This window comes from Aptenodytes forsteri, unplaced genomic scaffold (assembly GCF_000699145.1).
Source record: "Aptenodytes forsteri isolate BGI_AS27 unplaced genomic scaffold, ASM69914v1 Scaffold486, whole genome shotgun sequence".
Lineage (NCBI taxonomy): Eukaryota > Metazoa > Chordata > Aves > Sphenisciformes > Spheniscidae > Aptenodytes > Aptenodytes forsteri.
In genome coordinates, this window is record NW_008795717.1 from 381,401 (window position 1) to 407,520 (window position 26,120).

A 26,120-nucleotide genomic window follows, 5' to 3' on the forward strand; every position below is an offset into this window, starting at 1 on the left:
ACCGGCCTACCTCTCGGCCTCGCTGTGCCAGAGATGGACCCTTCCCCGCCCGGCAGCCACTGTCGGCCGCCCTGGGGACCGCTTCCCTTCTCTGGTGCTGTAGCTGTCGTTGGGTATTGCCTGTGTCAGCGACGCTCCCGCGGCCGGAGGAGTCGCTGGTCAGAAGTTACTCCATTTTCGCCAGTTTCCTCAGAGACTTGTGCGGCCGTGGGGACTTAACCTTTGCTGAGGCGTTTCTAACGTCTTGGAAAGCTGATTTCCAGCGTTGGCGCTGTGGGCACTGTGTTGCTCCCGAGAGGCCTCCCACAGAAGGCCAAAATAAAAAGCTTGTGTCTATGAAGAGGAGTAAAATAATCCGTGTGCAGAGCAGTGTTTGTCCATTTTTTTTGCTTGCTGTGGTTGGGATTTGTTGCTTTGCAATGCAGCTTTATTCTGCATCTCATAAGTAGGCACGTAGGATTGAGCTGAACCGCATTCAGCGGACTAGAAAACTGAACTGTGAAGTTTTTATTTTTAATCTTGGAGTTCTTTGTTCAGCTTCAAATTATATGAAGTTACATGAAACCTTTAGAGGAGTGTTTTCATAATCCTTTACTAGTTTGTATTTCCCCTTTCTGAAAGTTAAGAATGGAAATAAGGATGGACAGAGTCTTCTGAATTGTATGTCCATGTGTACGTAGTGCCTGGCATTACCATCTTACTCTCTTTTTAAATGCTCATATAGCTAGAAAGCATTGGCACTGCTGGAAAGATCAAGAGTAAAACTTCAAAACAGTGATTACAACAAACCTTCTGAAGGAGTGATGCATTTGACTCAGCATCTTAGGCTCCAACTTCTGTAGGAAACTTTTTATATGAAAATTCTAGGCATAGACAAAAGGAATTGAACTAACCTGGTGAGTGATGAGTATGTGGATTCATCATCAGGAAAATGAAGAGGTTTAAGCATTCCTTCTTACTACGACATGATTATGAAGCATTGATTTTTGTACTTTTTTGAATGTATAATGAAAGAATCCTGGTTTTGTTTTTCAGGGTTTTTTTCCCCCTCCTGACTAGCAAATACATTGGGGGGCACTTTTCTTCTGTTTTCAGTGCTTCATTCATGTCAGGCTAGTTCTGTCTTCTGTTCCAATTATTGCCTTTGCTTTCTTTGCTAACAGGTGGCCTCTGAAGCAGGTCTTACAGGATTATTCCAAACATCTTGTGCTGAGTTTAGAAAGTCATCTTCTGGAGCTAGAGTGCACTCCTTCTCAGTACTACAGAAGCTTCACTTTACCTCTTACTTTCTCAACCTCTCACATGCTGTCTTATTATGCGCATACAAATACCTTTGTGAGCACTGCAGGCTTCTTCTCTCCCATGTCCTCCTGTTAAAATCTGATTTAAAATTTTACACAGACTCATGAATTTAGATGAATGCAAGGTGTGCAGTGCCAGCTTTTCACCACTTGAAGTCTCTTCTCTACAGTGTGCTATGGATAGGTAGTATGGCGGTTGAAGTGGATAATAAAGTCTGGGTAGCAAGCTTTTTCTACTTTAATGCAAAAAAAAATAGCCTCTTAGCAAATGGTTGGGTAATACTAAAATACTAGTTAATTTATTGTTTAATTTCTATTAAAACCTAAGTATGAATTGCAAAAGCCTTAGCCAAATTTGCATTTTTTGTACCAGTGTTCCTCCCTATTTATTTCTATTTCTATTAAATTTAATTTCTATTAAAACCTAAGTATGAATTGCAAAAGCCTTAGCCAAATTTGCATTTTTTGTACCAGTGTTCCTCCCTACCCTGATTAGTCCTTGCTTGTTTTTTACCATGGTTGTAGGAGAAGTCAGTGATGTACTGTGAAATAAAATCTTTGTTTCTTTCTGCTGAAATTCCAGAATGCCAGGACTAAGCTGTAGATTCTACCAGCATAAATTTCCAGAGGTGGAAGATGTAGTGATGGTCAATGTTCGGTCCATTGCTGAAATGGGAGCCTACGTCAGCCTGCTGGAGTACAACAACATTGAAGGCATGATCCTTCTCAGTGAGCTGTCCAGAAGACGTATTCGTTCCATAAACAAACTCATCCGCATCGGGAGGAATGAATGTGTCGTGGTCATAAGAGTTGACAAAGAGAAAGGTATTCGGGGATATTGTGGGCTATATCAAGGTTGAATTCATAGAGAGAAATGCAGATAAACTAGGTGGCTTAGGTATTCATTGGTTTTGCCAGGGGTTCTTTTTTTTAAGGCACTTCAGCAAAATAGACCATCATCATGCCATCTGATATTTATGATTATTCTTCCATTCATCTGTGTCCTTTAGGAATTGGGTTAATGAAGGTCGATCACATCAGTAAAGTTTTGCTTAAGTGGGTCCTCACCAGCTCAATGTTTGGTCAACAAACCATAGTGAAGTGGAATTTTCTTTTGGTATCTATATAGACTTTCTAAGTCCTAACTGAAGAGGAAGGTCATCTGATATAGTGATTAAAAATCTAAATGGTGAACATTTAATGCTTACAGTCCATCTTGTGCATTAACAAGTCTTGAACCTTGGCTGTAAAATAGATGACATGTATGTAATTATTGTACCACATAAATTCTGTAGAAGGTTACAAGTTGGGATTGTACAGGCAACTCTGTCTTGTCCTGTGTTCTGAACGTTTGAATCTTTTATTCTAAAGGGTTTTTTAATATATTTTCTATTTAGAACATGTTGGATTTCGATAATACAGTTCCATGCAATCTTTATATCCAGGTATAAAGAAATAACGAAAATAAACACTGAGCACATCTAGAAACCTGACTGTTGGTATGATGTTTCTCAAGTAATACGCTTTTCTAGAATACTTCTGAAACTGCAGTTAACTCTGAGATTAAGTAATGAATGACAGGATAAGAAAAAGCAGAGAGGAAAGACTGACAAGAAGAAACTTATTTCAGATAGATCTGAAGTAAAATTAGTTTTCCAGCATCTCTAATGAAAGGATACTTCATCTTAGAAATCAATTTCATTCTCATATTAACAGAGAAACACATCTGGAATTCATATAGTGGTCTTTTATTGAATCTTTTGGGGAACCTATAGTTTGTGAGAAGTAGGTGGAGGCCTTTTCAAATTTACTAAGAAATGGTTCAAAAGAGTTTTTTTCACAGACAGTTCTCCCAAAAGAGTATCCAAGGAGTTAGAGTCAGAATTTGAGGCCAGGCCTACTTTATTAGGAAACCGTTCAGAGCTAAACTGATGGAGTGCCAACCTTGAATGAAATTGAGTTGAGCGCTACAAAAATATGCATCAAACTTGCTTCTTTGTATGCTGGTATGATTTTTGCCAAAACTGTGTACAGCGACAGAAAAAATAGGAAAATTTCTTCCAGGGTTGCAGAGAACGCATTCTTAGGTCAGTAATTTTAAAGAATGTTTTACAAAAGATTTGCTATTGTAAGTATTTACAGTTGAAAGAATAATTTAATACCCTATTTGGATCATGATTTGATCAAATTTGTTAAGGTTTGGTTTTGTTACTTTCTGTAGTAACAGATAGAGACAGTGTAGGCAAGAGGCAAATCCTGAGACAGTGTTTGTTCTTTATGCTTTTCTTTTGAAGCAGTTAGACTTAGTTTGCACAATGCCTGACACTTTCAAAATGGTTTTCCCCAATAGGTTATATTGACTTGTCAAAAAGAAGAGTTTCTCCAGAGGAGGCAATCAAATGTGAAGACAAATTCACAAAATCGAAGACTGTAAGTTGCTTTGTTAGGTTCAGGCACTGTGTGTTGCCAGCTTCTTTCCTGAGCAACCAAAACGCACAGACAAGATAATAGGAAAATAGTGTTCTCATTTATTAAGCACACCCTGATTCTCGTTTACCCATGCAAATATATATAATCAGCTCCTCTGTCCATGAGTGCTCTGGTAAGCTGCTGCTTAATTTATGAGTAGATCAAGTAGTATGTCAGTTGAAAATCTGTGATGTAAAGGGGGAAGTTTTTAAATTATTAGAAATCCAAAAGCATATGCTGTGGTTTAGCACTCTGTGGACTAATTTTATTGAAAAGGCGTGCAAGTATTTTAAAGCATCAACTCCCACCCTTGCTACTGTGTGGTCTTATGCTTCTGAGTAGAACGCTTACCATTAAATATTACTTTGATTCTAACTTTTTTCTTTGTATGCAAATATACTGTTTAACAACTTGATAATACTTTTTGCATCAGTTTCTGTGAGAGAATAATTTTATCTTTATAACTACACAGTAAAGGTTTAGGTTAATAAAGTGGTTTTGATATTTTGTAAGTTCCTAGAACTCAGTATGTAATTTATTGCTAAATATAGGGAAGGCTTGTATTGTGACATCATGCAGTGTTTAGAATCAAGACACTTTATCATTGATATTTTTTATTGTTTATTTGCATCAACAATTTTGGTTGTGGACTTTGATCTGCGGGACTCAATTCTATGCTGTACAAACTCATAGTAGGAGTCAGGCATTACATGAGTGTGAGACTGGAAAAGTGTGTGGGGGGGTTGTTTTGGTTTGTTTTTTTTTTAATACCCCTTTTGTGTTCAAGGTTTACAGCATCCTTCGTCATGTTGCTGAAGTCTTGGAGTACACTAAGGATGAGCAGCTTGAGAGTCTGTTCCAGAGAACGGCCTGGGTATTTGATGACAAGTACAAAAGACCAGGATATGGTGCTTATGATGCATTCAAGCATGCAGTCTCGTAAGGACACCTTTTCTACTTCTAGGGGTTTATTTCATAATTACAAAGAAGTATTTCCTGGAATAGATCCATCATAATGTTCTTTTTGGGGTTTTGGGTTTTGTTTGGGTTTTTTTCCCCAGAGTCAGTATGTAGAATGTGCTGGTCAAGTAAACCTAGTAAATTTTTACATCAGTCTTCCAGTTGCTTATTGGAGGTTTCTCTGTCTTACTGCTTCCTTCAAGTTCCCAATGCTTTTGAGAAAGAAGGCTCAGAGTTGACTTGTTTTTATCCATCTTTGAGTGTGCCACTGTGTGTATGTCAGTTTTTTAAAAGTAGTAATTGAATTTGATGTGGAGAAATGCTGAGGCACTTGGTGAATATGTTATAAGAGAAACATGCAGTTACAAACACTGGAGAGATTTCTATTGCCACAGATGAGCCTGTGACATTTCTAACAGAAGAAGCACTGATCTTGGTTTGTCTGTCAGAGTTTACCTGTTCTTAGTCCCAAGCAGATGTTACCAAACATATCTAGCTCTGTTTCTGAAGATACTTCTACTCACAGCTGACTGTCACTCTTCCATTGCACAGGCAGAATTTTTCTTTTTTAAATGCAACAAGCTGGCTTGTTACTTCTCTACACTTCCAAACTTAAATAATGGGAATGGGATCATGAACTTAGAAATGGAATTATGAACAGAAAGAGTTGGAAATTGTGATGCTAGGGGAGTATGCACTGAGATAGATTGCTCTTAATGTTTTTATGAAGTCTGGTATTTGAATTTGCTTTCAGAATTAACCTATTTGGCTCCCCTCTAAAGATTCTATTGTGAAATTGGCAATCCAAAAATAGATTTCTCAAACATTTCCAATTTTACTCTTTCATGGCACGTAAACCTATGAGTGATGAACTTGAGTTGAACACTAGATGGCAGTAACAAACTTCTAGAAATTGTCTTGACTTCAAGAAGCAGGGCACTCGGTAGCATTTTGATTAGCTTAAAACCATGTTTGTGTTTTTGGGGAAGAGACAACTTGTATCCTCATTTGGACTGAATGTGTTCTGTTTCATAGAATAATAATTATTTTCTAATGATAGTAAATTTACTGGTAAAGGGCAAATCTGAGCACATTGCTGCAGAAGGAATTCCAGATCATTCTGTAACTGATAAATACTTAAACACCTGTATACTAGAAGAACGAAAAACTGTGGTTGCATTGGCTTTTTAAGCTTCTCTTAAACTCAGAAAACTTCCTGAACACATGCCATTTGTTGCTCATCTGCTATTCAGGTTGAAGCACAAACTTCTGAAGCTGTCTGTTCTCAAAACGTTTTCATCAGTGATGCCTTAAGATTTCTGACAATGGACTGCAACTTTTATTTGCTCAAGTTGTGCTCCTACATAAAGCTATAGTGGTTGAGCAGAAAAACGTGGATGTTGCTGCCTTCCTATGCTTGCTGAAGTGCTTTCTGGAGGCTTAGCATGCCCTCTAAGAATTTGACTTGCTATTTCTTTCTTAGTACTGAGGATTAGTGTTTTGGGGTTTCACACAGCAGATACCAGTGGCAAAATTTCAAAGTGTATTTACCCTCTGATCAGTAAAACTTAAAACATCCAGGACCTATTTGTTGAATGCCTACCAAACGCTCATGAAAGTAACTTGAAGATTTAACAGAACAGATTGTAAACGAAGAAATGGAATTTGCATGTCCAATAAATCACTTCTGCCATATGGGTTCTTATTTTTGATGTGTACAAACTGCCATGTTTCTGGGTTCTGTTTACTTATGTTTGGCCCTTCTACTATCTAGACTCAGTATATAAAATCATGAAAGATGATGTTTTATTAGCAGCAGAGACCAATCTCCAATATTGGCTCTGGTTTTTGGGCTGTCTTAGTTCATGTTTGCCTGCTAGTAGTATCGTAGGTGATCTGGTATTGCTTTTCAGAGAACTGCAGCTCCTGTCTCTGAAGAACAGGAACAATTTTTGTGAGGAGCTTTTTGGTTATGGTATCTGTTTCAGATATATTTTGGATAAAATTAATACAGCAATAAAGAGAATTGACACCACTTCTTCAAACAAGAGCTGCTAATTTATATGGATAAACAGCAGAGAAGTTTGCCTCTGTGATTTTAAAACTATTAGCTTGTGATCTAAAAAAACTTTATTCTTTCTTCAGCCAAGAATGTAGCCAGCAGATAAGTATCTGCCTGTGATCCAGTCACTGTTAAAAAGGAGTACAGAATAACACGGAATGAGTATAGGTTACTTTGTAGAATGACAAAAATCTCGTGTTTGAATGAAACGCTACAATAATTCAAAAAATTCAGATTCATCATGGATTCTCTTTCATGCAATATGAAACGCATGAATCCCATCCAATTCCCTCCAGTCCCGCATTGGAGGGAACATAAATACCAAGCAGCTAGATATTTTTCTCACTCCATGGATCATGTACAAATGGAGCTGGACAGAAGTCATTCCTTTTCTTAAAAAAAGAAAACAAAGCAAGCCAAAAAAACCCAACAAAAACAATTCAGATCTTTCCTTCCAGGAACATATTGGGTAAACTACTCTTCTGCTCTGTTGTTAAATGCTTCCAATAGAAAATATTTTGGAGATAGATGTGTTTATTTTCTTCCGGTGTTCCAGTGGACTCTTAAGACCCTGTTTTCATTGTCTAGTAGATCTCTATGATTTTGCATAATATTGAAATAGTACTGGAAGTTAATGTTGTGTCATATTCCACTTCAGTATAACTTCTGTAACGTTGCTTTGCTTGGCTCAGAGACCCTGCAATCCTGGATAGCCTAGATCTGACAGAGGAGGAGAGGCGTGTATTGATTGACAATATTAACAGACGTCTGACACCGCAAGCAGTCAAAATCCGAGCTGGTGAGTTCTTCCCAGATGTTCATTGAACATGTCTTGACACTTAAGTCAAGTTAGCGTATCTTGTTGCAAACTATAAACTCGGTTAAAACTACTGTTGGTGGTGCTGATATTTGAGTGGAACCGTTCTTCCAGAATTAAGACGCCTTAATCAGGTATTGCTTGCAAAATGCCTGTGTGGGTTCTGTCTCGAAGTCCAAGGTGGTTTGGCTTTTATTTTTTTTTCCCCCGAACTGCAGATTCCTTGGGACGCAAAGTACTTGTCCTGATATGTCATGCAGTCTATCATACTGCGCTGACACACAATGAATTTAAATATTTTATAGTTATTACTGCATCCACAGTATTCTTTTTCATTATTCAAAGTGTTAAATTCTTTGGTTCCCTGACAGGTTGGTTGATCTCTTGTCAGCACGGCTAGGACATATGTCTTAGCCACTTGTCCACGAACATGTGAAAATAGTTCCGACTTTGCTCTGGGTGTATTTCGAATTGGTTGATTGCAAACCATTCAGCAGGATATATTAGCTCAAGCCTCGCATGTCTCTAATGTATTCATAAAGTGTATGAGCTGATTTGTCTCTTATTAGCTCAGTGCGGGCAGAAAAAGCATGACTGCACTACTTAAGGAGGCATATTTTAAAACTGTAAATCTGGTTGTACAGCTAACCAAACAGCCTAAAAGCATGCTTGCCATTAAATAGTCAATGTAGCAGAGTCACATTTTTTAACTAGATTGCAGAGCAGAGGCAATTTCTCAAGGGTATATTGAAGAGCATTAGCACTTGTTGATTACTGTGGAGAGAAGAAAAGATAAGCCATATCCACATGACAGTGAAGTCAAGGAGAGAGTGCAAAAAGTAAGGTACTGAAAAATTCCTTTACCTATTACTTTAGATCACCATGAGTTAACATAGACTTCAAAACTGTAAGTGGGATTTGATTGCCATAAAGAATGAAATTGCTAATATAAACAGCACTTCATTAGTTTTGAAAATAAAGTTACTTGACAAGCATGTTCTCTTACTTCCTTCATCTTGCCTATTTTGTTGCGATGGTCTAAGTTGTTTTTAATTTTGTCTTCAAAGCAAGCGTAGAAATTTTCCATTGGCTTATAGTCTCATCCTGAGGCTGACTGGGATGCTCTTCTGTGAATTTGTTTGTGATAGCTGAGAATTAGCAGGTTGTTGTTAGGAGGCTAGCTTCTCTGTGTAGCTTTGTCTCGCACCATTGCTACGTAGGTAAAGAAATCTTTGTCTTTAGACTAATCAGGGTATTACAGATATGACCAGCATTGGTCTATGCCTTAACTTCCAAACATCTATAAAAAGCTATAGCTAACTATCGCTTTAACTATGTGTTAATATAACTTACCTTAAAAAAATAAAATAAAAAAAAAAAATTCCAGTGCTCCTCAAGTGATGCCTCTGTTGTAATTGCTTACAGAATTCCATGAATTTGTGGATGTGCTCTTTTTCAAGTTTCACTTTTCCTGATAGATCTTTCATTTTCTCTGGTATTTATTGCTTTTATATCTTCATCTCTCCGTGTTAAATACATAATTATTCCCGTTGAGTTTATTGGGTGAGAGGTGAGTGAATGTGGGTATATAATTTCATATCTTGGCTTTTCAAAGCACAATGTAAAATGTTGTACGTCTAAAGAATTTATGAAGACTTTTACCTCAACTTACAAGTCAAGAAAGTGAAATGCCTTCCTCAGCTTTGGGAGCTACTGAGGCTCTCATTGTGGATAAACATTGGTTGCTAAAAAGCTTTATTGGTTGCTAAAAAGCTTTATTAAAGCTTAAGTTAAAAAGCTTTAAAGATTCTACAGCTTTTGGTAACTTTAAAGTTTTATTATTTGTATTCCTCTGTCCTAGATATTGAGGTTGCCTGTTATGGTTATGAAGGCATAGATGCAGTAAAAGAAGCTTTGAGAGCAGGCTTGAACTGTTCCACAGAGAACATGCCCATTAAAGTAAGTTTATGTCTTAATAGCGAAGTCAAAAGTAAAGTTTTCTGATGCCCTCAGGTACCAGTAGCATGCAATTGCCATTGTCTCAGTCAGTAGCTGAGGCTGGGAAGCCGTGTACTTGCTTTCTGATTCTTCTCTAGCAGGTATGCAACACACTTCCTTTCAGCTGTGTTCCTGTGACTGTGCCGTGGCTTCCCAAGTTCAAGCAGCTGTGTTTATTCTGTTCAATTTGTTAAAGTCTAGTATTGGCATGCTACATACCTACTACTCTTTTACGTTACCTTAGGTAGGGAGCAACAAATTTTATTTTCAGATATATGGTTATGTAAGAAAAGGAGTGTTTGGTCCACATATGTTTGAGTGTTGGTAGGATGGCTACTGTACCCAGGCCTAGTTTTTCTCCCCAACAATTTTAGGATATTGAGTGCATTACTGAATAAGTGTTTTCAAAAAACTTGAAAGTACTTCCTTCTTTGAAAATGGTTTCTTATAATGGTTCCTTGTAACAAAAGGAAAAGTTTATTTATCCAGTCATCTTAAAAAAAAAAAAACCAAAACAAAAACAAACAAAAACCACTGGTTGTCACGGTCTTAGTTGTTTGAAAAATTGTGATAGGCTGTTTCACTGATCCGCAAAGTGGATATTCTCTCTGCTTAGCAATATTTGTCTAAATAAACATACTATGTAGAAATAACTGATGTTGAGGTTGGAAATCGGACAGGCTGTGCACTTTCTTGTCTGCTATTTCTGTCCCAAGTTGTTTATACTTCTAGAAAGGGTTTTTCTAATGGGAAAACGTTTCTGCTTCTGCAAATTATACATTCAGAACTTGCTCACTTTGCTTTTGAGATTTTTCTTTCTTTGTTTTTGTTACTGAGTTTGCTTCCCCCTCCCCCCCCTGCAATCCCTGCAATTTGATAGATTAATCTGATAGCCCCTCCTCGTTATGTGATGACTACAACAACGCTGGAGAGAACTGAAGGACTGTCTGTTCTAAATCAAGCCATGGCTGTAATTAAAGAAAAAATTGAGGAGAAGAGAGGAGTCTTTAATGTGCAGATGGAGGTAAGAACACATTACATTCTAAAATGTAATTATTTTTTTCTCGGAACTTTTTTAAAGTAGAGCAAGATCAGTAGTGCTAGGAGAAATTTTAGCAAAAAGGTATTAAGAAACTAAAAAACCCTAAACTTCTGTGTTTCTTAAACAAACAGCTAAAACTTCTAATTTTCCTGTTTTTTATTGTGTGACTTCAGGATGTATTTTATCTCTTGCTCTTTATGTAGAATCAGAGCCTACAAATATCTACGGTCTTTCTTAATGACAGTTTATCATGTTTTCTGTTTTGGTTTTTTTTCAGCCTAAGGTGGTTACTGACACAGATGAGACTGAGCTTGCAAGGCAGTTGGAAAGACTGGAGAGGGAAAATGCTGAAGTGGACGGGGATGATGATGCTGAGGAAATGGAAGCCAAAACTGAAGACTAAATGTTCTGGGATATTTAGAAGAGAGACCATATGAAAAATTAAAGACCCCATTGCAAACACTCTGGGCTAAATGTTTCCAGTATTGAAAACTTCAAATGCAAATATTTGAAGTGTTTTACTGTTTTAAAAAGACCAGTATGTGAAAGGCTCTTCTAAATAACATTTGATGCAGCAACTTACACAAATTAAATCCTTTGAAGGGAAGGTGCCTAGTCAAATTCAAGACACAGATCTGGCCAGAGGGAGGTTGCAGCCCCATGTTTAACATTTTCATACATAACAATTCCTAATTGGTGATTACAGCTCAGTGCATCTGTTAATGATCTTTCCTAGGAGCACCAAAACCAAGCAAGCTGAACCGGTCTATACAGAATGTATTTGAGCAAATATTCAATAAATTTCTGAGCTATGTAACTCCCAAGATTTTTTTTCCTCTTTTGTCACATGGCCTAGAGTGATATGAATATAAAACCTGAAAGGGTATGATCAGTGGGTGACTCCCCTTTAACACTGAAAGGGCTTTCTTTTGTTTGCTTTAAATCGAGCCAATGAGTGGAACAAAATGTTTTTCTTGCAAGTTTGTTGATTTAAAACAGCATTTCCTTTGTTTTTTATCTGTGTTTAGGGACTGAGAACTTTTTGAACATAGCTTGTTATCATTCCAGTAAACATAGCTGATAAATGAAAAATTACATATAGTTGGACTTTGCTCCTGTAGATGAATATAGCAGGAGCTTTAATGAACTCGCTCATACTTCAAAATAGACAGTGCTGTCTTCTGAGCTCACTGCTGCATGACCTTCAATTCTGCCTACCCTAAATCTCATTTACACTGAACTGAGCTATTCACTCTAGAAACAACCTCTTTATCTTCTCTGAAGAAGGGAAACAAGATGTGCTTTCCATGTTGGGAGTATTAAAAAAAAAAAAAAAAATCTGTTTTCCTTGTCTTTGGGAATTGGGGGGAGAGGAGTTGTTTTTATTGAAGTAACCTTTCCAAATTGCTGAGTTTTTGAATATATTTATATCTTTTTCCATTGACATGTCCCATATTGCACATCTTTTTCTTAATATTTTGTGCTGCTAGAGGAAAAATGCATGAAAAATGAGGCCTTGAGCCGTAACTCAGAATTCTTAATATTGCCACAGTACGAACAATGTAATTGCTACCTGGTGTTGCCACAGAAGGCATTCGCAAAGCGTATACCTATTTCAATCCATGCTTGATCATCAGAGCAGTTCACGTGTACCCAATCTTTATTATGCAAAGCCAAAAAAGTTAAGTAACTTCTAGTCTTTGCAGAATGTTGGAAAATACCTGAATGTGTTATCACAAAATGAAGAAACAAATCTTTTTTTTTTTTTTTATGGTTGGTTTCTCAGATTGCTGTCTTTTCAGAAGCTGTGTATGACAGCCTTGTCATGGCTTGAAGTTGTGAGAATGTCAGTTTCCTGTTTGAACAGCTCTTCCAACTTTGCCCACCCACTAAAATAGTGATTTGGCTTCCATTAAACACAATAGGTGGGTACTCAGACAAAAGAACAAAGTGTTTATAAACTAAAAAGTCGCCATGTGATCTGTACGCCAAAATAATGCTGTAAAGCAAAGCACTGAAAAACGAGCCACGTGCTCATTCCTTGGAATATTTTCAGGGGGTTACAACTAGTATCATCTCTAAGAACTGTTTTGGTGTGTTACTAGGTGAGCATCATTTCTGTCAGTAACTTAGGCAGAAGTTTGCTAAACTTGTTCAGTAACTATAGGAGCTTTTCTAACTAGAGCCTCAGCGTGCTGGTGTATGCAATTCTGTGTCAATTTGAGTGCCTAAAAAAAAGTGACCGAGAGGGTGAGGACAGCAATGAAGCAGCTTAAGATAAATGCATTTCAATCACTTATTACACTGGCAGATAAAATCAGGCTCTCCTGTTGCCTGAGCAAATTTTAACCAAGAAGCTTAAACAAAAGGTACAAGACAACTTAGTGGATATTTCTCATGTGTTGCAGTAGCTGGAAGGAGGAGGTCTAAGACGGCTGCTTTCGAGACCCGTTAGCGAGGTGCGCGTAAGGGAGTGCTGAACCTGTGAAGCCCGGGCTGGGCCTCGGCCATGCTGCCTTAGTTGCCATAGCCTGTGCCTTAAGGATCTTTAGATCCTTAAGTTAGAGCCCCTAACTATTAGTTGAGATGATACCTTCTATCTCAACTGGTCTATTTTGTATGCGCGGAACTGCATTTGCTTACCAAGTGCTTAAAATAAGGGTCGTGGGTTTTGTGTGAACATCTTTGTTGAGTCGCTAAAGCGAGGTAGCGTATTGCTGCTGTTCATTAGCAACTGTCCTGTTTACTCAATTCCAAGGCCAAAATCTCCACTTGGGCTCATGTAGTCAACTGAAGGGAAAGGTACAGGTATACCTGTGGACAGGGCTTGGCCTGACATGTTAATTGTAAGGTTCTCAGCTTGACTTCCATATCCCAAATTAATTTTGTAAGACTGGCAGCTTGGAAACAGTTTTAACATCTGATAAGGACTCATTAATACAAAAAACCCCAAACAGAGGTACTGGGTCAGGTCAGGCACACAGTCCGGTAACACACAGCCCAGTACCCTGTTTCTGATTAGAGGAAACAGTGGCTGCTAAAGAAGGGGTGCCCTGCTTTCTTGGGGCTGTTGTGATTTGTCTGGCTTTTAATACAGTGACAATTCCTTGCTGTTTTGTCTCTGATTCTGGCCCTCAGGTTTTTTTTAGATGCAGTGGAGCTGGCATGTTCTTCATAGCGGAATCCGCACTTTGGTATTTAATTTCTGATAGCTTTTTGTTCCAGAGTCTAGACAATTAAACACCTGTTTTCAAACACTGCCACCTTTCTACAGTTAATTTTTAAAATGCTCTTACGTCAGAATACTTTTGAACACTTGTCATCTTTCACTTTTATCTAGAAATGTTTCATCGTTCTTTATTTTGATGTGGTTTGTTTTCATCTTATTTCATCCCTAATCCACTGAAGGAACTATATATTTAATGGTGTCCTACACCAGAGGGCAAAGTCCTAGCATCTTAAGAAGCTGCTTTGAAAAACCTGGGTATATATAATCCCCCATGTGACACTGTTCACGTGATGATACGCGATGGTCATTGCAGAGCGTGCGACAGGGGTTGTCCTTTGGGCAGGTTCTCTTAATCAGGTTCATGGCTTCTTGAGGGACTGACCTGGAGGTACCAGCAATGTCTGTCAGGTCAGCCAGCTGAAATAGCGCAGTCTGTGCTGAGAGCCAGCTACTCCTGCCCTTCCCTTTAACCATGAGTAGCGTCCTGTGGTCCCAAAGCCTGCAGCTGGCTCTTCCTGGCCACCCCAATGCAAGTTCTATAGCATATAAAGTGTTTTGGAGTCACTTTGAGTAGAAAAATGTCAAGCGCTCAACTGTGCTTTTTTGTTAAAATACTATGCTGACATGTGGAAAACGCCACTATAAAATGGATCTGAGGAAACAGTTACTCCTCCTTTCAGTGAGTTTCAAGTCCCACAGAAGACCCGATGGAGTTTTCTGGAGCTCCCTGGATTTATACGTATCGAAGCATGTCCTTTTCTGCCGGGAGACTTCGATGCCAGAGCTTGCCTTCCCAGCACATGCGTGAATACGGCAGCCCAGATCTACTGACTCATTTTACGCTATATGACCCTTTTCCCACAAAGCTGTCTGAGATACCTGTATTTACTCAACCTCAGGGAGCAATATAGGGGCAGTTTGATAGCCTTGATTAACTACAGAATGAGACAGGGGGGAGGGGGTGGTGTATTATACATATCCAAGGTATTGAAGAAACTGAAGGCTCTAGATTATAAAAAGTAGTTGATACAAAACCTGTTGTTTAATGGCCAGCTAGGGTAATGTTTGCTTCACCATTCACCAGCAGTTTGACAATGAAATTCTTCGTCGCTAATGGTAATTTTGCCAAGATCCGTCTGCAGGGTTGTGGGTGGTCTGCGTGCTGGAGGAAAAGAGTTCGCTCAGATCTTCGGCGAGGACTGGTTATGGTGCAATTCTGAGATCACTGTCTGAGCGAGAGCCCCCTGCAAGCTTCTACCTGTCCTTACTAGCAAGAAATTATCTCACCCGCCTTGTTATAAATTGCCTGCAGTAACAAGCTGAACAATGTGAAGTCAAACCTCAAACACCGAATGGTGGAACACTGTATTCCTGGAGCTGGTTATATAAAGAGTGCATGTCCAGGAAACACACGCAGCAGTAATGTCTCTTGTGTACCTAGACTCAAGTTTTCTTTTCTTTTCTCAAGTTTAATTCTGATGTACAGAACATTGTGAGCTGAAATTTATTTTCTTTTTTCTGCTGACTGCATCAGGTTTTTTCCCAAGATTCTGCTTCTGAGTACAACTTTTATTTATATAAATATTTATGTATATACACAGAGACAGAGATTATTTTTTAAATTAAAAGAAATACACTCAGTTCATTTCTGCTTTATTTTTTTTCCCAATTCTGCTTCTGAGTACAACTTTTATTTATATAAATATTTATGTATATACACAGAGATGGAGATTAAATTAAAAGAAATACACTCAGTTCATTTCTGCTTTATTTTAAGGCCACAGGCCACAAAAAAAGTTACAAAAATTTCCATTGATATCTTCGAAAATACTACATACCTACAGAAGAAATACACTCAGTTCATTTCTGCTTTATTTTAAGGCCACAATAGTATAAAAAAGTTACAAAAATTTCCATTGATATCTTCGAAAATACTACATACCTACAGCAAAAAAAACTCTTCTAGATGTTCTGTTAAACTTACTGTACTTACTTTAGGTGGACTGAAGAATAAACAACCGGGATATGACTTATGCAGCCGGTTGCCTCGTGGCTGCCTGCCTTTTCCATCGTGGTGAAGGGAGTACAGTAGGAGCTACATAGGTAACTTCCGTATGGGCTGGCTGCTTTTGGCATCTCAGCCAGCGTGCTTTCTCTTTATACAGCAATTGATTTTTCTAACTTCAAGTAGTGTTCGGTCGCCCACTGTACTTCTCATGATCTCTGCAGGACTGTTCTCTGCCCCATCTCCAGTACATTGTCAGGTTTGAATTCTTCGGTGTCTTGCTCTTCCTCGCTAAAAGTTATAAAAAAATAGTATAAAGATAAAGAAATGATTTGTTTGTTCCTTTTCCGCGGTACATGAAAGTGTGACCAGTAACCTGATCCGGTGTGCAAAGACTGAGAGATACTTGAGTCACTTTGTCTTACTGAACTCTGGACTCTCTTTTTACATAGCAACGAGTGCTTTTGTTTATTTGTTATACTCTACATCGTGTTTCTTATCACAGCCCCTAGCTCTGGCCACGTATATCACCTTAATTTTGGTACAAGTCAGGGAATGCTAACAGTACAGCAAAGAACTATTACTTCTGAACAGCAGCGCTGTCTGAAATACTAATACTGGTTTATTTCATCAGGACAAGATTTGATACATCTATCAAACAGATTTATCATGGCCAAAGTCTTCAAAAATGCAATAAACATCTAAGTTCGTATTCAGACACAAAAAAGGCACTCTGTTTCAGAGGTGCTCAGGAGTTACAAGAGGTCACTGCACGGTGTTCATCGATCAGACTGCTTTACCCAAAGCCCAAATAGTTACTTATGTAGGGATTTAGGATATTAAGTTGAGAATCTTGGTTTATACGCCCAGCGGTCACTGAAAGTAGAGTGGGCTTTTAGGTGCTTTGGGGCTTCTTTGGTAAAATAAATTTCTAGCAAAAGAAATTATTTTGAGGTTTGTAAAAGTCTCCTTGTAATCATAATATTCTATATGTTACACTTAAGGTGTTCTGATCTGTAGAACCCCTATGAGATGTGTTTATTATATGAGAAATTTTAAGCGGTAGAATTGATTAGTCTGAAGTTTTGAGGGATGCGATTTTATAATTCTGCTTCTCCCTCCCATGCAATACCTGATTTGTCATCATGTGGCTGCTTATATTGGCCAACTCACTTGGTGGTGGTTTTTTGCTATACTAAATTCTGTGGAATTCTTTTGAGATCCTTTTTAGACTTCCCTTTGTTTTACTTCCCAGAGGGCAGGTAATGTATCAGAGCCAGCTCACTGTTTAACTAATGTCTCATAAGTAGGAAGAGAGGGAGAAAAAAACAGGGAAGGGAGAGTGCGTCACGTTGGAGGAGGAGGGTAGCAAAGAAAAATGAGCTTTCTTAAACAAATCGCGTGCAGAGGGACAGGCTGCCAGGGCTCGGGTGCTTCTCGGTGGGGGCTCGGCTCTCTTCCCTGCTGGCCACAATGCAGGAAGCAGCTGGAGTCCTGAAGGAGGGCTTCCTCGTCAAACGGGTAAGCGCTCCGGTTCCCCTTTGTGCGGTTCTGCTCAAACGTGGAAGCAGTCCCTGAGCAGGGACCAGATCGAGCCAGGGCTCATGGCAAGGCAGCCCGTTGGGTGCTGGGTTTGAGGGGCTCCTGCCTGCTCCTGGGAAAGGAGCTCCTCCAGGTTTGTGCAGATGCCTGCCGGGGGAGCTGCATGAACCGCAGGTGTTCACTACCCTCCCTCAAGTCTCCCTGTATTGGCATTTACCCAGAGGAAAGTGAATTAGCTAGCAGGGTTACTCAGTTAGGTATCAGAAAGCCAGTATGTCTACACCTAGGGCACACCTCTGCAAAGAGCACATAAAAAACTACCTGGCAAATGGCTACGCGGCAGCAGTGGAAGCGGCTATGGGAGGATGGAGAGAGGGAAGATGTTTTGACAGTCTCTTAAGACAGTTTGTGCCTTCTTTAGCGACCCAGCTGAGCAGGGTTTCCCATTTTATATGAGAAGATGGAGAACAGACTATCCTTTTTGAAGGGGGTCAGAGCAATGCAAACGTAGAAATGTGTTTGAAATAACAACTTCGTTCTTCCACACCCCTCAAGCTGCACTGTAAGAAAATTTTAGCCAAAATGTGGAGAAAAGAGCTGAAAGATGGTGTCACAGATTTCAGCCTTTCCAACACTTCTCCCTATCGGACCAAGTCAGTCATAGCTGGGACACAAGAGGGTTACTTAGCAAGGGGCATAAGCTGCTTTTAGTACCAAGACCCTCTCCCAATGACTAATATGGTCCTTGACTGCACACAAAAAATGTGATTCAAAGGTTTGCTCAAAGCTTTGCCACACCTTGGGAAATGCTTTTCTACAGTACGTGGCAGTGCGTCTGGTGCTAACATGAAGGTAATCCTGGTCAGGAGCTTTTCTAGGCAGGGCTCCTGGCCAGCCGGCCAGCTGCCGGCCATGTGAAGCTGTGCTCTGTGCGGAGGAGGGCTGCACAGCCCGAGCTGTTCCTCATCCTCCTTTCTGCAGCGAGGGCAGAGCAGTCCCGGCTCCTGCTCTCCTCTCTGGGCTACGGTTATATTTTGTGGCTGTTAAGTGACTACTGAATTCAAGATGGGAAGCCAAGGCACCAAGTGCGCGAGGGGAATAGGTTATCTGCAACACACTGAGCTGTAACTGCCAGCAGTCTGTACAACGTCACCGAGATACACAGTTTGATAGGAAGGAGACCACAAAGAAGATGCCTAAAGGAAACTGAGGGAGAAGGGAACAAGGGATCCAGAGAAAAAAAATGAGGAAGGGATGGGATCAGGTAAAGAAACAGAGCTTTCTTAAGAAGAGAGCAGAAGCAAGGAAATTATCTAAATGCATTATAAATGACTGAATTATGTATTGTAATGTACTATAAAGGAAATGTGTGGAAGTCAGGTAAAGATAAAGAAAAAAAGGTAAGGCAATCTCCTGAAAAAGAGGAAATCTCCAAGAAGGAAAGAAAAGAGCCATAGCAAAGAACATACTCTCAGGAAAAATGGCCAAGGGACTTTACAACAGATGAAAAACCACTGAAGAATGCAAAGGGAAGAAGAGGACGAACCCAAGTTAGATAAATTGTATTTAGTATAGACTAGAAGACATTAGATCTAAAGTGCCCTGGATTTTAGAGACTCATTACCCCACCTTTTCTTGGAAATTGCTGGTTTTCCCCTTTACTTATAGAGAATTAACGAACTTTGATTCCTGCCACAACTGGACCTTGCATGTTCCTTTCTTCTAGCTATGCCCACCCTCTCCCAGGTGTCAGAGCTTCCTCTATCCAGTGCTTTGCCTACTGGCTGTAATGCTCTATGGCCTGTAGAAATGCAAGTCAGATCCTCGCACCGCGAAGCTGGACCTGACACCGTCAGACAGGACTGAGCCTGTCAGTGCCAGCCCTCGCTGGGTTTGCTCTCCTGTACAGCTGGACTAAAGAGAGCCGGGGGCTGTTTACAGAGGAGAAAGAAGAGGTTTTGTCTGTATTCTGATATAACCCAGGAGGCGTTTGACAGCAGCCTTCATTCAGTCTTTTGCCATTAAAAAGCATATTTCCTTTACAGGAAACAGTAGCACAGGGAATGTTTTAGCCCAGGAGATTGGAGGCAGGTAGGATAGAAATAGCCACTCATTAGCAGTAAGAGGGGATGTAAGGAAAAGCCAATTCACCCAGCAAAGCGCTCTCAAAACCACTTGGCACCTATGGCCACATCAAAATGACAAAGAACAAAACACATCAAATGCCACCCAGGGTCACCGGAGAGGAGGAGTTTGTCTCCGAGAGCCCTCACGCATTTCGGATTTAGCCCTGTTCCTGGCTGGTGCTGTCAGCGGGCAGGTGTGCACCTAAATGACAGCTCTCTGAGGTAATTCATGTGAGCTTTTGCAAGAAACAATTCTTGCCACCAAAGAAGATGTCCTTGCTGGAGAAAGAGCAAAGCACCTTTCTATTGCTCCATTATTTTACAGTGATGGAGCTATGCTATTTTGTTACTAAAAATGTGTATTTCAGGGAGAACAGGACTCATGATGACTTCTTGTGTTTCTTTTCATACAGTTTCCTATTACTTTATGGTATTTTCACCCAAAAAAAAGGGGAAAAAAAAAAGAAAATACAGTCATTTCTCAATGCCTGTGTTAAAATTAGCTATGTGGATTTCTTCCCCTCTAGGGACATATTGTTCGTAACTGGAAAGTGAGATGGTTCGTTCTGCTTCAGGATAAGCTGCTGTATTACAAAATTGAAGGAGGCAAGAAGGAGCCTTCTCCAAAGGGCAAGATCCTTTTGGATGGCTGCACTATTACTTGTCCATGCCTGGAATATGAGAACAGACCGGTACGATGGGAAAGATGTATCTCTTCTCAATAATGTTCACTTTCTAACTTCTCCCTAGTCTTTTCCTCTCCTCCTGACTTCTTAGATTACTGCAACCATATCACTGGGGTATGTGTTTCCAGAATTAGGCCCAGCCAAAAGCAAGCTGCCGTTAGCATTGTAACCAGGACGAGCAATGAACTCCCTCATTGTGTCTTTGTTGTTCCCTGTGCCCAAACCCAAGTCACAGCCATTAACAAAAAAACCCCACAACACCCCCCCACACACAGTGGGAAGAATAAGTGCAATTGCATCAGCCCAACAGTGTGTGGAGGGAGGACATGAACAGCTCAATAAAATCTGAGGAGGATGGGAAAAAAAGGAAACTTATCATCTCTGGTAGTTGCCTTAAACCCTGGCTGTGTCGACGGGGCACTCCCAGGCAGCCAGGTCAAACTCCCTTTTCCTTCGCCAATGGGACTTCACTGCTGTGGAAAGTTTCCAGCAACAGGGCTCTGGAAGGGAAAGTGCCTCCTGCGCTTCTCCGCTCACCCGCGGGTAGTGGCAATGCGGGCTTCCTCTGAGTGGGGCCAGAAGGGAAATAGCTCTGGAAGTTGTTGACTATTTCAGCACTTCTCATGGCAGAAAGAGCCTAGTGAAAGTTTGTAGTTGTTGAGAAACTATAGATCTGGATGTGAAAAGCTCCATAGTCAGCAGCACACTCCTATGTAATCCAGTATCTGGGTGGTCTGCTCTCTTTCAAGTACCTCAAGTTCCATGCATGCAAACCATGCTTGGAACTGAAAACCCAGGGATGTGGGGTGCGGGGGAATCAAAAAAACCCAGAGTTGTGCCCATCATCCTTCTGGCCAAGAATTGCTCTGTACTGCTCAGGTGGGATGCCATATCGGACTTAGCTATGTCACTTGGGCCAGTGCCCAAAGAAGCAAAATGCAAGTGGAGGACAATACCTAAATGATGTTATTGCTTTGCACTTCTTTCTCCACAGCTACTCATCAAACTAAAGACAAAAACCAACACAGACTATTTCCTTGAATGTTGCTCCAGGGAGGAGCGAGACTCTTGGGCTTTGGACATCACTGGAGCTATTCACGCTGGTCACCCAGTACAGGTACAAGAGCTTCACAGAATGAAGAACTCTTTCAAACTGCTAGAGAATATCAGCCTCCAGTAAGTGTATATGGTTTCTCCTTCTGCTATTTCTGTAGTCTGCAAATTGCCTGAGCTCTCTGCACAGATCCACTCCCGTGTGGCCAGGAGCCTCTAAACTGGCTGCTCTGCCCTAGGTTTGCACACACTTTTGCCAGAGCACAGGAATGCACTTTTTCCTGACCATCATTTTTTGAGGGGGTATGTGGATTCTGCACAGGCATCTCACTGCTGGCTTGAAGACCTTCCTAGTCAGCTGCAGAGGTTCTCATTGGGGAGATATATTACCTTGGAAGATGTAATGTCAGGGGAAGACTGAGCGATGACATTGTTCATGCCATGTTGATGCGCTTTCAAAGCTGATAGCCGGAATCCAGACTAGGATTTTTAGGGTACGTCATGTTAAACAAGAGGAAACAGAGAACTGATTAAGAAATAGAAAAATTACATGAATTTGATTTGTGTTGAGAAGGTAAATGGAGGCTAACTGTAGCTCAGTTTGAAGTGCTTTAAACTGAAAGATACTTTGTGAGGCATCTTGTTTAGTACTGCTATCGGGACAACAAAGTTTTCCTACACCATACTTAGGATAAAAGTTATGGGGGATTATCTAGACCATTTCCCACCTTTATGCCGGTAATCATTAGGGCATCCCAGGCACTGACAGAAGTACGTGACAGTTTCTGCCTGTCTTTCTATTCTGGTAATGTTGTCCTGTGTTGTCTTTTACAGCCACATAGTGGAGAGAATGTGTGACAGCAGTACTGGAATTAAGCTGACCCGCAACTTGGAGCAAGGCAACAGATACAAAGAGACCTTCACAGGTACCCCTGCTGCAGGCAAAGAGCTTCCTCGCATCTGACATGCCACATTGCAGTGACAAGGGAGCTGCTGTACTGCCTTCCTGGTGGGATCACTTGTGGCCCAGTGGAAAGTACTGGTGCAGCCAAGTTCTCCGACACCTTTCTCTCTTGCTCTTTGGATATATGGAAGCACACGTAGGACCCCACACTTTTGGTCAACCTTGCACTTAATAGACAGTCTTTGTGATAGTGCCAAAATGTTTCAGCAAATGAAGGCCTGTGTGGCAGGAGCCCATCTGTCTGGCCTTGGAAGAGCACGTTGCCTTGGTATGAGAGCTGCCTTTCTCCCTGCAGGTTCTGCCCTGGTGGACTGGCTCATCTCCAATAGCTTTGCTGTGTCACGGTTCGAGGCCGTCACCTTGGCATCCATGCTGATGGAGGAGAACTTCATCAAGCCCGTGGGAGCCCGCAGCACTGAGGCCACGCGCTACAGCGACCTCTCTGAGCAGTTCCTCGACGACTCCACCGCACTGTACATGTTTGTAAGTGATGTGGCTGCCAACAGAGGCACCTCCTCTGCCCCTCACTTGATTTGGGCAGTGGTAAAGGGGACATGCACAGCATGCAGCCGAAGGCAAAATATGCAGGCTATGAAAGCAGACACAGAAGGAGCAGTTCTAGGCTTTTAGTAGTGCTTGCACTTTTGCTGGAGACAGATAGCTACATGGATATGGAGGGATCTACAAGTTACATAATTAGGCGTTAAAAGGGTCCCTCGGGTGCAGTGCTGTGTCTGTATTTAACAGAGACCGTGCTGTAGTTCTGCTAAAACTCAAGGTCACAGTGCGTGTGTAGGCTTTACAGCTGTAATTTGTTGCTTGTAAATCTCAGACCTGCTGAGCTGAGCAGCAGGGGTACAGAGTAGAATTTACTCATGAAAAATGAGCTAAAAATAGCTCAAGGAAAATAAAATGCAGAACTTTGTACTTAAGAGTGTGTTTAAATTAAAAAGTGGAACCATCTTTTCCCTATTTGCAGGCTGAGAGCAGTAAGAAAAATATCAGTTCCAAGGAAGAGCTACAATTTAACATCTCTGAATTAAGCGGCACAATTGTGAAGCAAGGATTCTTAGTGAAACAGGTAAATAAAGTCTTTGAACCTTCACTGGGAAACAAGAAAAATGGTAGCTCTTGGGGCTTCCTAGAGAATAAATGTGATTTATACGAGCATGGCTGGAGAGTTGTGGCCAGCAGAGCTAACTTGCCTGTCAGTACCACCACCAGTGATCATGTGGTCTGGTTATAAAGAAGTGAGCTACGGAACTTGCTGCTCAGGCAGGATTAATTGGATTCTGATATATTGAGCATATACTGAAAGGTATAATATAGCATCGAAAGCAAAAGTCCCACACAAACTCCAAATCCCACCAGAGGTGTTACATTCACTTCCAAGCAGATCCAGTGTTCCTCTGGTCTAACCTGTCCCATCTGGGTTGTGTGAGCAGCTATGATGTTCTGCTGGCCACAGACAAATTTCAAAGCTGAGTAGATTGACATTGGCATGAAGTGGACATTAACCTGTGGACAGTCCCTCACGTACGCATGGATGCTCTAGTGGTGGTGAGACCTGTTTTCTTTGGGCATAATTACCTGTCAGCAGTAATTGTTTACCAGATCCCACCCTTAGTCTGCAAGATTTAGTTTCCGACCCTTGCTACGAACAAGATGAGGATCAATCACGCTGTTTCAGAGTATAACACAGCCACCTGCAGAGAGAACCCTACCTGCACCGCATGGCCACATTTCTAATCTGGAGCTTTGTACCCTGAGCTCTGATTTTTGTGTTGTGCAAACTGAATCATCAGATGCTCCCCAACCCTCCCTCCTCCAGCTGCCAGGGTGCAGCAAGGGCTGGCGGGGGGGCTGGGTGCCAGGAGCTGCTGGGGGATCCCCACGGGGCCGGCAGGGCAGCCTCCCCATCACCACAGGACATGAGAGCTGCCCAGGAGCCTCTCCCCATGGTCAGCAGCAGTAAGGGACAGCCCCCAGCGGCCCCAGCCCTAGGCTGGCCCTGAGCCCCAGCACCAAACCTCCAGGAGCTGGGGGATGCTCTCAGGGCCTGGCAGAGGCTTGCAGTGCTGTCCTGCACTGTCAGCAGCTGAGAGGGCTGGGGGGGAAGAGTGAAGAGCTGCAAAAGGACCTGACATAATCCCCTCAGAGCACACACAGCATCGTTTTTTAATCCAAGACCTGTATTTAATCTGAAATTAAGAGCAGGAATCAGGTATATAGTCACGTGGTCTCGCCACTCTGCTTTCTTGGTTCTCAGCACAAGGAAGGGAGAGAAGAAGGAATTATCAGTGTATGAAGAGGGATGTTAAGCAGAAAATCCTGGGAGTTACTAAGATGTCAGAAAAGATTTTCCTCTGTTGGCTCCAAAACCTCTTTTTTCACCTATTTAGGTCTCCCCTACAACCTGCAGGAAAATGGCCATTGCAGGAGGTATTTACTGATGGTAACTTTAATTCTTCTGTTTTGCAGGGGCACAAGAGGAAAAACTGGAAGGTGAGGAGATTTGTTTTGAGAGCTGATCCTGCTTTTTTGCACTACTATGACCCCACTAAGGTATGTGAGTGCGGACTTACTACCCCCAGAAATCGTCTTACAGACCTAACCATTATAATGAAAATACAATTATGCTGTAAATGTTTCCTTCACCCAAATCTCCTTCCGGATTCCTCTATCCATTTCCCGGGGAATGAGACCTCTCTGGCCTTACCCTGGGAGGTTGTCCTTGTAGGATTTTCTATCCCTGCATCTTCCCTCCTGGCTTTTCCCCAGTGAGATTCCTTTCCCTTAGCTGAGGTGCAGCAGTTTTCTTGGGATTGGTCTTTTGCTGTACCCATACAGTCTGGGACCATGCTCCTGCAGGGATTCTTCCTAGGCTGTGATCTTTCTGGGCTGACGTCCCACCGCTTGAGGGACATACTGCTACTGGGATTTTTTACGTTCTTATTCCGACATTGAATAGGGTCTCCTTGATGCCAAAGTATTTATAGGAATTTCTGCTACTCAGTTCTCAGGGAATAGTAGAATTTATCTTCACGGATATAATAATCAATGTGAGCAACCCAGAAGGGCACGTGGATCCATCAGCTACGGATGCATAGGGTACCACAAAGCCCAACAGGTTGCTAAAATAACTTGTAAAGAAATGCTTTATGTAACTTTTAAAGAAAACACAGACAACATAGTGAAAAGAGCCTATGGAGCTGGTTCATTTTTTGTTGCCTGTTTCTTTGTGGGGTTTTCTGCAATGCAACTCACCCTTGTAATGCTATAAACTCAAACTGCAGAACCTGAAGGAAGATCAGAGAGCCAGCCTAACAGTGAAAATGGTCAATTTTTTCCCATACAGTCTCAGTGAAAAGCAGCAAGCTAAGAACTTGCAGAAATATCTATTTTTTTATTTTTCAGTATGTGTTGTTATTGACAGGACTATACATAAGTTTGAAATGTGATTGTTTGTTAGCCTACCCTTGTCGGAGTTTACCTTGTCCGGTGTCGACGGCGGAGCAGGAGTGCGAATCCGGAGTAATGATGGATCTCAATATGAGTATGGTCATTCTCCTTTATTCATACTTATAACAAGGCTTATATAGTTATCTACTATGGACACGCGCTACCTGCAGCTTGCAGATAGGTTACAGCCTTGTGTTCACGCGCATCTATGCTCTAGCAGATTGGCCCGTTCTTTCTGATCATGCGAAATGCCTTCATGGTCTTTATCTTGTTTTTCTCCTTCCAGCTGCACATTCCTTTCTCCGTTGTTTTCTGCTTAAGTGCCTTGTCATGCCAGGTGGTACAGTGTTTGCTCATTAAAATCAAACTCAGGAATGTCCGTTAGTGAGATTCCCATCCCCACA

At 41.1% G+C, this 26,120-nt stretch overlaps 2 protein-coding genes across 2 annotated transcripts in view; both read left to right on the plus strand.

Moving 5' to 3' along the window:
* Positions 1-1,884: 1,884 nt before the first annotated feature.
* On the plus strand, positions 1,885-11,472 carry EIF2S1 (eukaryotic translation initiation factor 2 subunit alpha). Its single transcript, XM_009283528.2, has 7 exons — positions 1,885-2,126; positions 3,652-3,731; positions 4,558-4,709; positions 7,485-7,591; positions 9,471-9,568; positions 10,488-10,631; positions 10,927-11,472. Exons 1-7 carry the CDS (start codon positions 1,886-1,888, stop codon positions 11,050-11,052), a joined length of 948 nt encoding a protein of 315 aa, XP_009281803.1. The 5' UTR covers position 1,885; the 3' UTR covers positions 11,053-11,472.
* A 5,884-nt stretch (positions 11,473-17,356) lies between these two features.
* PLEK2 (pleckstrin 2) overlaps positions 17,357-26,120 on the plus strand; it is a 15,340-nt gene continuing 6,576 nt past the window's right edge. The window contains exons 1-7 of the mRNA XM_009283530.1: positions 17,357-17,404; positions 20,079-20,243; positions 21,232-21,413; positions 22,125-22,216; positions 22,550-22,737; positions 23,234-23,335; positions 24,736-24,819. Coding sequence (XP_009281805.1) covers positions 17,357-17,404; positions 20,079-20,243; positions 21,232-21,413; positions 22,125-22,216; positions 22,550-22,737; positions 23,234-23,335; positions 24,736-24,819 — 861 coding nt within the window. The remainder of the gene's footprint in view (positions 17,405-20,078; positions 20,244-21,231; positions 21,414-22,124; positions 22,217-22,549; positions 22,738-23,233; positions 23,336-24,735; positions 24,820-26,120) is intronic.